Source organism: Lepisosteus oculatus, chromosome 9, assembly GCF_040954835.1.
Source record: "Lepisosteus oculatus isolate fLepOcu1 chromosome 9, fLepOcu1.hap2, whole genome shotgun sequence".
Classification (NCBI taxonomy): Eukaryota; Metazoa; Chordata; class Actinopteri; order Semionotiformes; family Lepisosteidae; genus Lepisosteus; species Lepisosteus oculatus.
Window position 1 is genome coordinate 43,957,621 of NC_090704.1, and position 15,625 is coordinate 43,973,245.

Below are 15,625 nucleotides of genomic sequence, written 5' to 3' on the forward strand. Positions count from 1 at the left end.
GTCTGTCTTTTCAACTGATAATCCGAGAGCAGGCAGTCCTTCAGCAGTGCAGAAAGGTTTTCTTCTTTGTACATACTGAAAGCTATACAATTAAAAGCTGCAAAGACTTTAATGTAGTCAAATTTAATGTGCCTGTTGTGACCTAATGTAACAATAACATGATTTTACCTTAACTGGAGAGGCGTTCTGCGGCTCGCTAGCGACAGGTACGTAGTAAATCTTCAGATTCAGCTTTGTTGTCAGAAAGGGACGCCGTGCCTCCCTCTTCCTATGACAGAAACCATATTAAGCAAAAAGCAAAAATGCTAAAAAAATACAGTACTTTAGCTGTAATAGAGGAAGCTGAACATGGTCTTTTAGGCTATTCTCTGGGATATCTCCAAAATAAGCCATTAATCACGATATCAGCAGGCTGGGTTCTAAATATTTCATGACGTTTTGCGTGAGATAGTGTGTCAGGGAGGGAAACGCCTCAATCATTTTAAGCGCACCCTTACCTTAGGGAATAATAGGCCTTTGCCAGCTTTCCTAGCACCTGGTCATCTCCCATCACCACAACGCGGGCAGTGTAGAGCCGCTGCTGCTTGCTCACAGACATCCCGCGGCTCCCCACTTTCCTCTGCAGTTTCCCGCTGGCACTGGGCTCCTCAAGCACACCGTCCTGAAGGAGAGCCATGCCGTCCGAAACCGAGGGCTTCATCCTGATGCAGCCCCTCCTCAACAGCCTGGCCTGCTCCTGCTCACTCCCACCACTAGGGGGCTCCTCCGCCACAGCCGGCAGCTCATTCGGAGGCAGATCCCTCTCGATCCCGCTGTCGTTGGACAGGATGGAGTGCCGTGTCATCTCCGGGCTGAAGTCCACTGAGAAATCGTTCAGGTCAAAGAAGTCTGGGCCCATGCTGTAGTGGTCGTAGGAGGACCCTGACCTAACAAACTTCGCAAGCTCTCTCCCTGTTTCCAAAAGCAGAAGAGGACATCATAAACATCCACATAATGAACAGCTCGTGGAGTTTGTGATGGCTGCCTGGGCTCTGCGTGTGAGTTTGAAGTAAGCAAGCTAATGCATTTGAAAATCACATTTTAATTTAGGAGAAGGAGAATTCTGAATGGATTTGTTGGAAGTTCTCACTCTCTGTGTTGGCACAACTGTCAGAAACATTCTAAGACACGCTCGTATTTCAAAGGGAAAAGGAGCCCAAAAATGGGATATCTGCATTGGTATCAAAACAAGTCAGTTTTCCCCCCCAAAAAATGAAAGCCAAATGAAGAAATAAACCTCACTTACACAACTGTTCATCCTCCCGCCAGAGGTGAAAGCTGATTTCAGGGTTTGGCAGGGGGACGCTACACAGAGACCCCTGCGACTGCACATCTTAATAGAAAGCAGAAAGGAACAGAACTTAAACATGAAAACAAACCATATTATCTGGGGTAGAAAGGAGAGGGGGAAGGAAGGGAGTATCAATAATATTCATTGGAAAAATCTCAATATCAGACATCAAAAATCTTTCGACCTTTCCTTTAATCCAGCTTCACAAGAAAAAATACCTCCTACAGGACAGGTGCAATGGCATACCATGGTCTGCAGTCCTGAGGATGTGTGCATAGAGCTTCTGCAGTCTCGCTGTGTACTGACTGCGGTCTGACCCCGCTTCCTCTGAACAGTGCTCCATGCACAACACCACTTCCTGGAAGTATGCCTCAACATCTTGTCCTCCGGCCTGCAACACAAAGGCACTATTAATAGCCACACACAAAACTGCTTCCTAAACCCATGATGCTCTAACCGGCAAGCAATTCATTTGGAATGACTTGGTCTCTCTACCTAGCCTTTTCAGCAGTTTTCTGAAACTTGGGATTCCCTTTTGCAAGTGGTTTGATAATGATTAATAATAATAATTCCTCACACTTCTATAGCGCTTTTCTGGACACTCCACTCAAAGTGCTTTACATGGAATGGGGACTCCCAGTGTGCAGCCCCACCTGGATGATGTGACAGCAGCCAAAGTGCACCAGAACTCTCACCACACATCAGCTATTAGTGAGGAAGAGAACAGCATAATGAAGCCAATTCATAGATGGGGATTATTAGGAGGCCATGATTGGTAAGCGCCAAAGAGAAATTTGGCCAGAACACCAGAGTAACACCCCTACTCTTTTTGAGAAACGCCCTGGGATTTTTAATGACTACAGTGAGTCAGGACCTTGGTTATACGTCTCATCTAAAGGACTGCACCTTTTTACAATATGGCTTTACGTGTCTTCCTCTCAAATGACAGTTTTTACTATTTGCATTTTTTCTCTGTGGTTTCTCACACTGTTGTTCCATCCTAGATGTCCGGGACACGGACAGTGGACACCTCACACACAATTCCCCCACCCCAGTTAAAAATAAATATATTAACATTGACACTGTACAGTAATGCTCAAGTTTGTCAGCGATATCATTTATTGGTAAGCACTGACTCAATCTTGAGGTTTTCCTTTAAACAGACTTTCAATCTTCACAGTGAAAGGTTCCGCAACACATGTCCTACCCTAAGATTAGCAGTCATGAAGAGAGTAAACCTGCTTGTCTGTCCAGGTATTCCTGAAGCTTGCATTACCATCAAGAACTGCACGCACAAGGGCCTAGTCAGAAGCAGATCACTGCGCTGCGCTGAGCCGAGCATGGTGACTCACAAACCACACCGACCTCCAGAATCCGAGCCAGAGCAGGACCATCGCAGCTCTCCCCCAGCGCGGCCTGCAAGGTGTGCTGGATGACACTGCGCATGTGCCCCACGGGGCTGTGCAGGGGGCTGCTGGACTCGATGTCTCGGCTCAGCGCGGCCCCCGTCTCGCCCGGGAACACGCCGGGGTCTGCAAACACAAGCACCCTGCAGGGAAGCCACAGCCCGAGAGTGAGAATGTCTGAAAAAACACGAAGCACGTGCACGGCCTCATCTGGAGCGCCAGTTGTGCAACGTATTGCAACAGCACATACAAGTATAAAAACAGACTTTCTAAAATTATGCATGACCACTGCCTACAATACTTTTCTCCTCTCTTAAAGAAAGCTCTACAAATTAGATGTGAACTGCCGATATAAGTCTTTTGTGGCTTTTGTTTGTCTAACTACTACATGTTACAAACAACCATCTGTAAAGCTACCCATAAGAGACAGGTTATTGTACGCTGTATCTTTTCAGATATAGGTTATAATACACTGTATGATGTACAGTGAAGTGTACTTACTTTTCCTGGTATGGAAATTGGTCATTCTTTATGTTTTGCTCAGTAATAAGCATCCTCTGATATAAAAGACCTGCAAAACAGAGAGATGTGTGTTAGAGTAGGCCGGCTCATATGGATGTTCAAAACATAAGGGATGCCACCTGCTCCTTTCTCCCATCTGACTCTGGCAGGATCATTCTGAAGCCGATTGCGACGAACATCACCTTGCAAACGAGATGAGTCGATGACTCCATCCGCAAAGGTAATAAGACAAGCAGGCTACAACATGAAAAATTAAACTGATAACCAGAACTGCCTTACATGTTAGAAAGCAGGGGACACAGGAGAGACCCGATTCCCATTTCAAAGGAATCTGTCCTCTGCAGCAAGTCAGAGACGAAAGCCGTGCGGTCACACAGACTCTGTACCTGGGGTGTAGCGTTCTGTTTTAATCTTGACAGCGTGGCTGAGGCCGATCGTGCAGTAGGGCTCAGGGAGTGTTAACAACCGTTTGCAGAAGTCATACACCCTTTGATACAGGTCGTCAGGAATGTACGCTGCCTGCAGTAAAATGAGAAAGCACATTGTGAAGAAAGTCATGGTACTGTCCCATCAGTTCTCGGGCTCTGGGAACCCCTGGGGTCATCAGAGATTGTCCAGGATGTGGCTCCCAAAAAATAGGAAAGGAAACTGCCAGCAATGTTTCAAACGACATAGTGAACCTCCCCTGACAGCACTTATGATATACTGCATAATTTTATTTAAAAACACTTTCAATTAATCCATTTAAAACTTATGTATATGAGAAATACTCAGTAAAATTTATGATAAATTATGGTCACAATTTGCCTGTGAAATCAAAATACATGTAGCTGACCAAAAACAGCAATCTCATACTGAATGCCACACATTTAAGACTTAAATTAATGTAGACATAAGCATTTTGTTTCTGCCTTTTACATCTATGTTATATATTTTCATGCTTGAATTTACAGGCATCTTTCAGAATCTACTACTTTGCCTACATTGTAATTTCCTTGTTAATTATTTTCCGACTGTGTTCCCTCATGGTTTGTATGAGTAGAAAACGATACTGGTCTGCAGCACAAAAGCTGCCTTAATGAAGCTGCTAGAACATGCCAGCTAATATTTTACACACCCTGCACACATAAAAACAGAGCACACGAGGTACAGGTATGTAGGAAACTCCATTCAGTTTTATCGTGATCTCACAGAGTTGTAAGGCTGAACCATCTTGGGAGACTTCTAATTGACCACACATATAGTTGATATAAGCTGTTCCTCACTGATATTTCACCTGATTGGTGCTCATAAACATGGTATAGCTATGACTGACCAGTGCAACAATCCTAATATACATCTGATAAGAAACACCACAATGTACCAGCATGGGCTAACATTAGTATAAACCTGCATCTTCCATTTTTAAGTGGAATTCCAACTCCCAGTCTAATTTGCAGCAAGTTCTGCTTAATTTTAAATTATATATGTGAAGGATATCTTGTGACATCCATGTTAAGCCCATTACATACAGTATAGAGGAATCATCAGAGGTTTCTTAAACAGACACAAGATAAGCTAACATAAGAAGGATTATACTTTCAGTCCATCTTTCTGTTATGGCTAGTAGGAATTTTATTGTCCATTCTGAAGATTAAAGAGCACATTCCTCTCCAGTTCCCAGACTGGGAATAAAACACTGTAGTACCTCACTGACAGACTTCCTCCGGTCACTTCCTGTCATTCAGCATTGGGAAATCCTTCCTGAAGCTATTTTTGATGGAAGCTGTTTCTGTTTAGGGATATGTTTGCAACGACAACAGGAGAACGACGTGCTGCAATTTGTTTTCTTGACCGTGCCAGACAGCAGAAGCAGAATGACCCACCTGGATTATTGTGTACATCAGTGTGTGGAGCAGAGGTATGATGTACAATTTATTGTCAGCCCTCTCCGCCTGAAAAGACATCAGAATTGGGATCACCTTAGGATAAAGATATTATCGGTATGTGTTTTACAAAAAGTGCAGCCCATCGTCATGTCATGTCAGAAGATCATTTCAAACACTTGAGTGTTTGATCTTTAAATGCCTTTTTGTCTTACTAAAATCCTACTAAAAAATTAACGGGATGCTTATGTCATTAAAATGTACTGTGATTACCCTAACGACTTAAGACAATTCTTTAGTTTCAATTATACATTAAACAAAAAAATCTTTAAAAATCCTGAAACGAGGTTCACAGCATCCCCCTTCTCTTAATGACAGACTTATTTTTGTGTAATCTCTCTTCTCAAGCAGGTTTTGACCTCACACCTTTCTCCAACCCTCTCCACTTTGCACTTCCTGAGTGGCCTCTCTGCCCCCTCCCCTCTCCCAGCTTGTGTACTTCTGTGCTGTTTAGTCTTTGCAGTCTGCCCTGTCTTTCTCACACCTGAAGAAGGCTTCACAGCCGAAATGGTCCGTTTCCTCTCTTCTCTTTCCAGCCTGGAATAAACCTATTACTTGTTCCTTTGAAATTCTTACAAAGTCTAGGGATTTTTTTTTTATAAAAGGCAAAATGACTTACCCTTTCTAATTCTTTCACAACTATTTTAACCAATGAGATGCTTTTTGCAGGACTGTTCTCAATTTTCTTATGCAGAGTCCATCTTAGCATCCCTGTTCCAAAACAACCACATGTAAGCACACCTCTCTTACAATGCAAGTATGAAGAGTGCCCTCTGGCGATATCAAATATATCACATTTATCAGCAATATCTCATGAACCACAAAGATGATGTTTCAGTTGAGCTATTCGCCTTGTAGGCAATGCTTACTGGAAACAGTATAGATGTTATTAGTCAGTAATTAACCATAGAAATGAATGATACGCCTCACATGCTTATCATTTCTCCAGCCAGTGGCTATTGCAACCCAGTAGCGCTCTTAGTTAACACTGCTGTCCAACTCGGTGCACAATGGGCTAACACTTTTGGGTCAGTAGGAGAATTGACTCGTTTCCCTCACAGTGAGTTGGCAATGGAAACGTGCAATAATAGTAATTACTATAAACCACAGATCGCAATTATTTTTAAATGTGAGAGATGATCTCGTACTTTCAAGCCCTGTCCCTCAAAAACCCTACTGATGCCATCTTGGTGCTACAATGAAAGAGAGGCAAAAGGAGGAAACTGGCCAGCAGTATGTACACTACTCTTAATAATAAAAAAGGACTGATGTGACACACTACCTCGGATGGGCTGGGAGGCTGGGTGTTGGCCTTCTAACTCCCGCAGAATGGCCTGGACGCTGCGGAAAATGTCCGATTCCACAGCAGAGGACACTCTGTAGCCCACTGCAGAGTTACACGTGGGTGGGAACAGAGTTAGCCATGGTTGCAAGCAGTAACTTCAGCACACTGGGATATGCAATGCTCTGCCCTGCACATAAGGGTTTCTGCTGTATGCCTGGCTATCACATCTTGCTTTGTTGCTTTATTGTTTCACTGAACTGACCGTGAGATACATCCATCTATTCATTCATCTTCTACCAGGTTGGTCCAATTCAGTCTGGAGCTGGAGTCTATCCCGGCAAGCAACGGGCACCAGGACAGGTGCACCTTGGACAGGACACCAGTCCATTGCAGGGCACACACAGACACACACACCAGGGTCAATTTTCCCTGAAGCCAATTAACCTACTAGCATGTTTTTGGACTGTGGGAGGAAACTCACACAAACACGGGGGCCAGACAAGTTACATACCTAAAACTCTGTCATACTAAACCTTGTAATGACACAAATTCAAGAGAAACAGTAACAGGTTTCGTTTCTGTACAGATCTTTCAGTTTAAGGATTCTGCATGTATATTGGTCCTGCATTTCAATTTTTTAAACAGTTAAACAGAGCAAGTCTTCCTGGAAAATAACATTTTTATACTGGGCATGCTGTTTGCCATAAAAGATTTGGCAAGCTATTTTAGATGACTAGATTTCATACAGTACTTAAGTTGCAAAACGTTATTTCTACATTCTTTCCGTTAAATACCAGCTCATCTGACATCCCCTTTTGCAGTCCCGCAGAACAAAATGAAGATTTTCTGTAATTACAGGTGGGACAGTAAGTGGCTGTGGGATCTCAGCCAATAGGGAAACATCATGTGGGATACATACTGTGTTTATGACAGCATGGATCTCATCCCAAACAATGGATGAATCATGGAAGATTTTTTAAATTCCTCTTATGTACCATTAATAACTACAAGTGCATTTTTTAGCGTAACCTTTATAACGTCCTTTGAGGCCAAGAAACTGGTTTGAAATAGCTGCACACCTTTCACCTCCATGTCGATCTTGGCTGCAGGAGACTTTCAGGAATCCAGGAAGACGCCAGCTCACTCGCATTGAGGGCAGACGATCACATCTGTGAAGAAGAGTATGCACTGGTTTATTATGGATGCTTTTTGAGGGCTTATTTTTCCAGCCTTCTCAACGCTTTAATTGCAAAATCTTTTCCTTAACTCACCTCTCTGAAACAAAAGTTCCTTAAATGCCGACGGTGTGCAGAGGTGTCTGCACAGCTGTATACCCAATCTTACACATTTCATTGCAACACGGATATGCAACAGCACAGCATCAAACACTACAAATGACCAGTGCATTAGTTAGAACAGTCGTGCTCACGGCGCCCACGTTTCAGTGCCTGATCAGCACAGGTGATTTTAACCAGGAAGAGAAATCGCTGCCTTGCTACCCACATGAAAGACAATGATAATGGAACATTTATACTAAAGGAGGCTGTGTGTGTGGGAGTGGGGTGTTGATACGAAGCTACACATAAGGAATTGGACTATATCTAGAGCCCCGAAAGTAAAAGCACAGGTGCATAACTTCATTCCTTCTGAATGGATTATGGGTCTTTTAATAGAAACCACCCACAGCTATGGAATCTGGTGACTAAAGTATCATTAAAAACAGAAAACAGTTTCAAGTTAGAAAAATAATGAATTATAATTTAAAGCACAGTGAAATCTATAAGGGTGATAATTTGTGTTAGAAACCAAAATAAAGCATCATGTATACATGGTAGTAAAGGTAGTACAGGCTGATGATAATCAAGGCTTCATTGAACCAGATACAAATAAACAAGTACACATTTCTCTTTTGAAGAGAATAATGCACTTTTCAACATTGATGCCTAAACTTTTATAAATAAACTTAAGGGTGGATTGCACAGGTTTCTTTATCTCCTTTCTTAGTAATGTTGCTTAACTTCTTTAGAGAGCATAGCCTTACAAGCATGGTGTTACACCATGTCACTGCTGAATGACCTGCAGAGGAACTAAACAAACACGAAGCACATTCTATAGACAGCTAATGCACATACTGTAAACAGAAGGTTAAAACGCTTCTTTGTATGTTCCCAAAACTGTGCATTATGTTAATAATACATTTCAAATATACCTTTATGTGAGCAGTAACGCAAACTCAAAAAGCTCCCCTAAACACACTGGAAGACATTAAAAATTAATTACGAGGTTTTGTTAAGACTTAGAAATCACAACATGTTCAAGCAGTTACTATTGCTAAGAAAATGCTGAGGACGTGCGATTTTGAAAATTACAGGCAACAGCAGCTGTTTTGCTCTGCAAAGGGCACAAATGCAGCAGCAAATATTCTATATTTCTATATTCTATATTCTACCCATTTTCAGCATGCACGGTTTTATCCAGTATTTCATCGATACTAGAAAAAAAGCAGAAGAGATCAAAACAAGTCAGCACCTGTTCCAGAGTTGACTCTGCAAAACGATCTATGTGACCTTCTGCCGAACAGTCTGCTTACTCCACAAAAAGGCATGAAAAGTTCAAGCTCCTAGTGTAGATTTAAACTGGCGTCTCACCTTCCTCCTCACAGAAACCCAATCCTCAGAACTCCTGGACACAAAATTCGGGTCATCTCTGGATTTCAATTTGAACTTAAGAAACAGTGGGCCCAGAACAAACACTCTAGAGAACGAAACTATTTCGACTGAAAAACGTACTTCCTCTAATGAAAGCAGGAGTGGAGGGGGGTTGCTGAGGGGGAAGCAGATGATGGGGAGGCTGGGGGGATTTTTCAGTGTGCATGAAAACAGTTTTTCAGTCTTTTCCTTCTTCCCCCCCCACAGCTCACAGAAAGGCCTTACATTTGCTCGCTGAAGGATTTAAGAGAAGATTTAGCGCTGATCCCTGCACACTGCATAAAGCTGCTACCTTATGAATGGCACCAAGCCGATTTTCCATGAGCTTCCTGAAGTGCTCGTCTATTTCTTTCTTTGAGCAAGCGGTTTGACGCGATCTGGAGATATATTACTAATTAACACACTTCCCCTCCATTGAAGTGCACAGGCACACATCAGTGCAATCCTTTTGTGAAGCATTTCATTTCAACAGCCATAACTGAAGAGAGCTTTTTTCATTAAGCAACAATTGCACAGGAAGGTCTTTCAGGTTCAATGCAAGTTTGGGGACTGACAGGCCCTCCTGTATAGCTTACCACAGAGAGAAGTGAATTTGCATGTTTACATGCAGTACCTGTCTAACGCATCTTGTTTAATGCAATGTAGTATTTAAAAGCAACAGAGTGCACTGAGCAGGATAACAAATGCTAGTTATTTTAAATGCAGTTTATCTATCCATACATTACCTATAGTTGTTTCATCCAAATAAGGGTCAGACATAAATGCCACTAAAGGGTGAAATAATTGTGCTATACATAATTACAATATATGAAGAAATAATACTTTATTACCAAATGGAGTATAAACACTCTTTCAGATAATTGTACAAACACTGCATTGACAGCATTTCCAGCAAACATAGGTTAGATTGACTGAATCTCAACTGGCTTTAGTTTCAAAGACTACAGACGTTCAGTAAAAAAAAAAGGAGACTGTGAAAGGATTCAAGCATTCAAAATCCTCAAAGGCACCGGCAAAGTAACTCAAAGAGACACTGCGCGACTACAAAGAAATAAAGTAGAAATGAAGACGAGACAGAAAAAAGCGGGGACTTCTTCAAAACCGAGTTCTGTACGTCTTCAAAACCAAAATGTCAAGCCAAGCTGTTGAAGCTGATCGTTTGGACATCATTCAAACAAACAGGCCTGTTCTGAAAAGATTTTATTACTGTGCCATGCGAGGGCAAATCTCAATCTTCTTTACTCTGGCTTTTTGCACATAACAGCTAGATGACATCCTCAGATCAATTAGCTATTAACTTGGTACTTGGTAGCTACTAACAACCCAACAAGTCAGATGGGCTGAATGGCCTCTTTTCATTTACAACCATTCTTATGACTTATGGATCTGGAAAAAAAAAAATAGTAAGTGATGCACAATTTATGCAACGAAAGCAATACGGATATAAAATATGAATACAACATTGCCAGGCTTGGAGAACCTTTACCAATTTTAAGACAGTAAAATCACTGGGTCCACATTAACTATGAAACCTCAGGACAACAGGAATGTCACACAGCCACGGGTCAGTTCCTCTAGTGTCATTAAACTGTAGCTTTAACAGAATTTATTTTCAATGGGAGAGGTGCCACTCTGTCTCCTCAGTGAAAGCATTTTCATTGGTTACGACAAAATTGCCTGTGGTTTGAAATTGTATTATTTCGATATGCTGACATACATCACACACTTTGCTCTCAAAGGTTAATTCAGTGGGCTGCTCACACTCAGACGACCACTAAGGATCTTATCTGAGTAATGTAGCTGCATCCTATTAACATAATTTACAAGAAATATAGAGAGGGTTCTATTTTAAGATTTCTGACTTCCTGCACCGTAGTTTGTCGTCTAAGCAAGCAGCTCTCTTCAAAGCAGGTTATTTCTAATAATTTTCTGTACATGCAAAACTTCAAAATCCCACAGAAAACCTGCTGAAAACAAGTACACATTTCAACCCTTTTTCAACATCTGTTTTTTTTCATGATTATGGGGCAAAATCTATTTCCACGAGCCTGTTATTTGGAATGACCCCCTGGCACTGGGTCACACTGTTGACCCACAGTTACAAATGAAAGTAGTACACGACTGAGTCTCGCTCACGGTCCGCTCTCTACTACAAGACCACATTTTGGCACAGCTTGCTGGGGACAGGACATTTTCTCTTTGCAGGCCTCTTGATAAGGAAGGAAAATTATGCACCAAGAAATGACAGAACAATGTATTTAAAACCCTTAAAAAAAACAAATTCTCATCACTTCCCCGAAACAGCTAATGTTGTAAATGTCATCATGGTCAAAACACCCTTATCAAATCAAAACCTCGGTTAACACTTCACAAATTCCCTTCCTAGCACAAGGACGAAGTCATAGCGTTGGTCTGACATGCGGAAGTTTTACAGTTAACCAGTTTCAGGTATCGCAATAGGAATTCACTACTGGCTGTGAGACAAAGTTCAAGAAGCCAGAAGGTTCAAGAAAGTAGGGCCCAAACAGACAGGGAAACAGACAACTAGGGGCAAAGGTCTAAGTTATTTCCAACATTCCCCAACACAACACCAGCCCCATCTGCAGTTTTTATTTAGATTGGCGCAAACCTTTAGTCATGACAACTCCTCTTCTTTAAAAAGAAAGTTTGACTTACCTCATTAAAAGCACAGTAAAGTACAGACATTTACTGCACGTCTGTTACAAGTGTAGTATGATATAAAATAGAGAAAAAAAATATGGATAAATATTAACTTTGGTCACATTTACCACAGTAAAATCAAGGCTGGTGTTGGCTTTAGAAAAACATATTCCTTTTGGACTCTCATGTTTTGGACAACACGAAACTCCAAGGTAATTTGCGCTCATCAGCGTTCGGTAACCACTGAAATCAAACACGTCATTGGCAAGCCATTAGTGTTTCTCTTTTCCGTCCTCAGCTTCCTTCAAGACACCTGGATGGCCTCCTGAAACCAACAACTCTAAAGAAGTGGCCCGTTTCATTGGGTCATCGGGACCACTCACGCCTCTGTGTCCCATTGGGCAGAGGAAATCAAAGAGGGTTCAGGAAAACTCCCGTTTGAAGCCTGAACAAAAATACCAAGGAGTACAGAAGGAAAACTGGGATTTTCCCTACTGTGTAAAAGAGCCATCCACAGTAGTGCTTCTGGAGTTTAGCAACAGTACTAGAAGCTTTCAACATTTTAAACTTTTACAAACACAGCAGTAAGGGCATGTGAACTGGCATTTGTCATAACAGCACTTGTAAAGGAATGCTTATGAACATTCATTTTTATTCTCCAGTTATCGTAATACATCTCCTGGGAATGCACACTAGATTTCTATTAACACCTGTATTTTCCCCACAATATCTTAACAGTCTTTTTACATGTCTTGTATCAAAACAGCTTTTTGTTTAGGCTGGAGGCCAAGGAGGTAGATGGAGAAAAACAGTGATACTAAACGGAGAGAAAATTAATCAATTTGCTTCCTGCATTTACAGTAACAATCTGAGGAAGTGGTATTGGACTACTGTAATATGCCAGCTACGCTCAGAATCGCTATCCTGTATGAAAACAATAGGGCTATAAATGTGATTTATACAGAGAAAGATGGATGGAAAATGTATTATATTAGGAGGAGGCTACACAGATGAAGTAAACCAGAATAAACAAGACTAAGCCTGTGTGAAAGTTTTGAGCCACACACACTAACGAGCTTGTAGCTCCACCGGGTTACAGAAGATTGCGTTTGGTAATTGGTCTGAAGACAACGATATACTCAGCTGTGGTAGTTATGTGGTATGTGGTCGTTCCGATGCTCCAATCTTAAAGAGCACAAAAATCATTTACATGGGTCTCAGGCTTTGCAGCTCATTCTGAATTTGAGCAACTATTTCTTCAATAAACATCCAAACATCAGCTAAAATCTGGGAATCTGCTTCCGAGAGTGAAGCCATTGGTTGCCTAGCGTGTACACAAATCGGTTTCTCCGCTTAGTTGCAGCTGTCAGACTGTTCTCTCAGCTAATTTGCTACTGTCCACCAATTGTCTTCACAACCCCAGTTCCCTCTGCTTGACAGAAAAGCCGGGGTTTTTTCTGAGGAAGGGTTCCAGTCAGATAAGCCCCCCTGTGTGTCATAACAAAAAAACAGACACCTGCAGTGACAATGAACCTCCAGGGAGAAAAAGAGCCTTTTCTATTTATATGTCCTGCTTTGCAAGAAAGAAAACAAAGCTATTTAAAAGATTTATGTTTATATATATTAAAATATTTAAAGAGGAAGTCAGATTTGAAAAGGGTGTGGGAGAAGGGAATAATAAAAATATTATTTATAATAATATCAGCCTCAGAGATTTTACTCAGACACAAAGTGTTTTTTGTTTTTTTTCAGGCTTAAGTAGACACAGCTAAAGTTAAGGATTCAAAACTGTGTCTCTTGAAATGTTTATTTCTGGACCATAGTGCAATGTGCTCATTTCACAAGGTGCCATAATCGCATTTTCCATCATAGCTTGCTCCTTCTTTATTTTTTACAAAGAATCATCACCATTCACATTACAAACGCCCGAAATCATTTTTTGCAACGCTTTTTTTTTTATCAACAAGCCAGTGTTGACAAAACTAGGTCATGTTCTTTAGTCTGGCTGTGCTTCTGTGTAAGTCTAGATATGCATTCCCTGATATTTACTTATAGCACAAAGGACTCTGTCTCAGAATAAAATAAATACCATTTAAGAACTTAAAAGAGAGACGACAGCTGACTTAATGTGCTGGCATAAGACCCTTTCTTTTATAGACGGAATAAGCTACTAATATATTAATGCGGTGTACCAACTCCTGCAGAGAGCCCATCCCATAACATACTTCTAAGGGTATATTTGCAGCTAACAAGCACATTTTCTGAATCCAGCAGTAATTCTGTAAGTGCGTGATACTGAATACTGAAACACTGAAACTGTGGCTCTGACCTCAGTGCAGTCGAGTGTACTGTATGGCTGAACTACAGCAGATTTAGCTGCACAAGTTTACTCACCACACACCAAAACAGCCCTGTGAGATGGCCTTTAACATTTGTTAGAACATACTTTGGCTGCTGGCTTACCTTCCAGGACAAGTTGTTCTTTTTGTTTCAAGAAAAGAAAACTAATTTAAAGAGTGTGAGCATGCAAAGTGTAATTCATGCCTAGGGATTTCATTGTCTTGTATAAGCCGAGTTAGGTCATTCAAAGCTTCGGGATGAGGAACTTATGAAGAAACAAAAGCTGCAAATGTCTTAGCCACCAGCAGTATTGCCCGTGTGCCTGGCAGTAGAGTAAAGGAAACCAGTAAGCCAAAGTGGGTTGCAATGGCCATATAGTTTTATATATATGGCTTTAAATATAAACATTTAATAAGACAAACTAGATATATCACTTAAACAACACAATCCCCAAATTACATCTTTTACTTAATGCCTTAAATTGATAAAACTGACTGTGAAGCAGATTTTTAATTAATGTCAAATAAACTCTCTTCAGAACACATTTAATTAATCCAATTATAATGGATTTGTAACTTTGTAACTCAAATTACTACTAAAGTTAAGCAAGAAATTAATAAAAATGTTAGTTAAAGCAAAAAAAAAGGGTTCTTTGTTCAATGAAAGCAATATTTGTCCTGGCCTAATTTCACAAATGTTTTGGGGACAGCCAAGAAAAAGTTAAAAATAGTCAGAAACGTTGTGGGTGCATTCAAATTTACCATATGAACATATTAGAACTTCAGCATGTACAGACCCAAATAGATGTAGATTTAAAGGCTTATATATTCAATCCTGTCTGGTAAAGACGTAGAGTAGATTTCTACCTCCACCCATCCTGGCAGCTATCACCTTTCTTCAGCCATGTCAACTATACAAGTGCCTTTCATTTTCCGATATATGACCCACTCTTCAGCAGAGCACAGAACCTGCATCATCTAGGAAACAGGAACTTTATATAAAGGCACATTTATATGACCTGCACTGCATGTAGAAACAAGAGCTTTCATCTAGAAAGCAGAAACGCACTTCCTCTCAACAGAAACCCCCTTGAGTGGGGTACATGCCTGTGGGCCAGGAAAAAGGATGCAATCACACTACATTACCCACTGTCTGCTCCATAACAGCCAGGGAAATTACTTGAGGTAAAGGAATTGTATTTTTGAAACACGTTTTTATTGATTTGTCTGCACAATTTTACATTACACTTCTAACAAGTAAAGCTAGAGTGCTGCAGTAAATGTTAATTAAGGGGTAAGACCTAATTTAGAACATTGTGCACTATGGTGGTCACCACACACCTACCGGGACATCTGGAATGGGTCAAAAGAACAGTCACCAGGTATACTCCTAGGTTTAAAGGAACCTCTTACCCTGCCAAGTTAAATGAAAGGAATCATTTTAGTCCT

At 41.1% G+C, this 15,625-nt stretch overlaps 1 protein-coding gene across 8 annotated transcripts in view; it reads right to left on the reverse strand.

Annotated features, from left to right (window-relative positions):
* LOC102696853 (phosphoinositide 3-kinase regulatory subunit 6) overlaps positions 1-15,625 on the reverse strand; it is a 28,019-nt gene that overhangs the window by 7,444 nt on the left and 4,950 nt on the right. For 6 of the 8 annotated variants that reach the window (XR_011190503.1, XR_011190502.1, XR_011190500.1 and 3 more), the window contains exons 3-13: positions 7,548-7,637; positions 6,466-6,570; positions 5,803-5,894; positions 5,124-5,192; positions 3,645-3,777; positions 3,238-3,307; positions 2,696-2,879; positions 1,577-1,721; positions 1,286-1,372; positions 498-951; positions 169-268 (exon numbers count right to left, since the gene is read on the reverse strand). Coding sequence is in view for 4 of the 8 variants with exons in the window: in XM_069194589.1 (XP_069050690.1) it covers positions 169-268; positions 498-951; positions 1,286-1,372; positions 1,577-1,721; positions 2,696-2,879; positions 3,238-3,307; positions 3,645-3,777; positions 5,124-5,192; positions 5,803-5,894; positions 6,466-6,570; positions 7,548-7,560 (1,452 nt within the window). In the remaining 4 variants the exon portion in view is untranslated. Of the gene's footprint in view, positions 1-168; positions 269-497; positions 952-1,285; positions 1,373-1,576; positions 1,722-2,695; positions 2,880-3,237; positions 3,308-3,644; positions 3,778-5,123; positions 5,193-5,802; positions 5,895-6,465; positions 6,571-7,547; positions 7,638-8,997; positions 9,025-9,116; positions 9,243-15,625 lie in introns of those variants that run through there. The other 2 variants (XM_069194587.1, XM_069194588.1) reach the window with 2 other exon arrangements.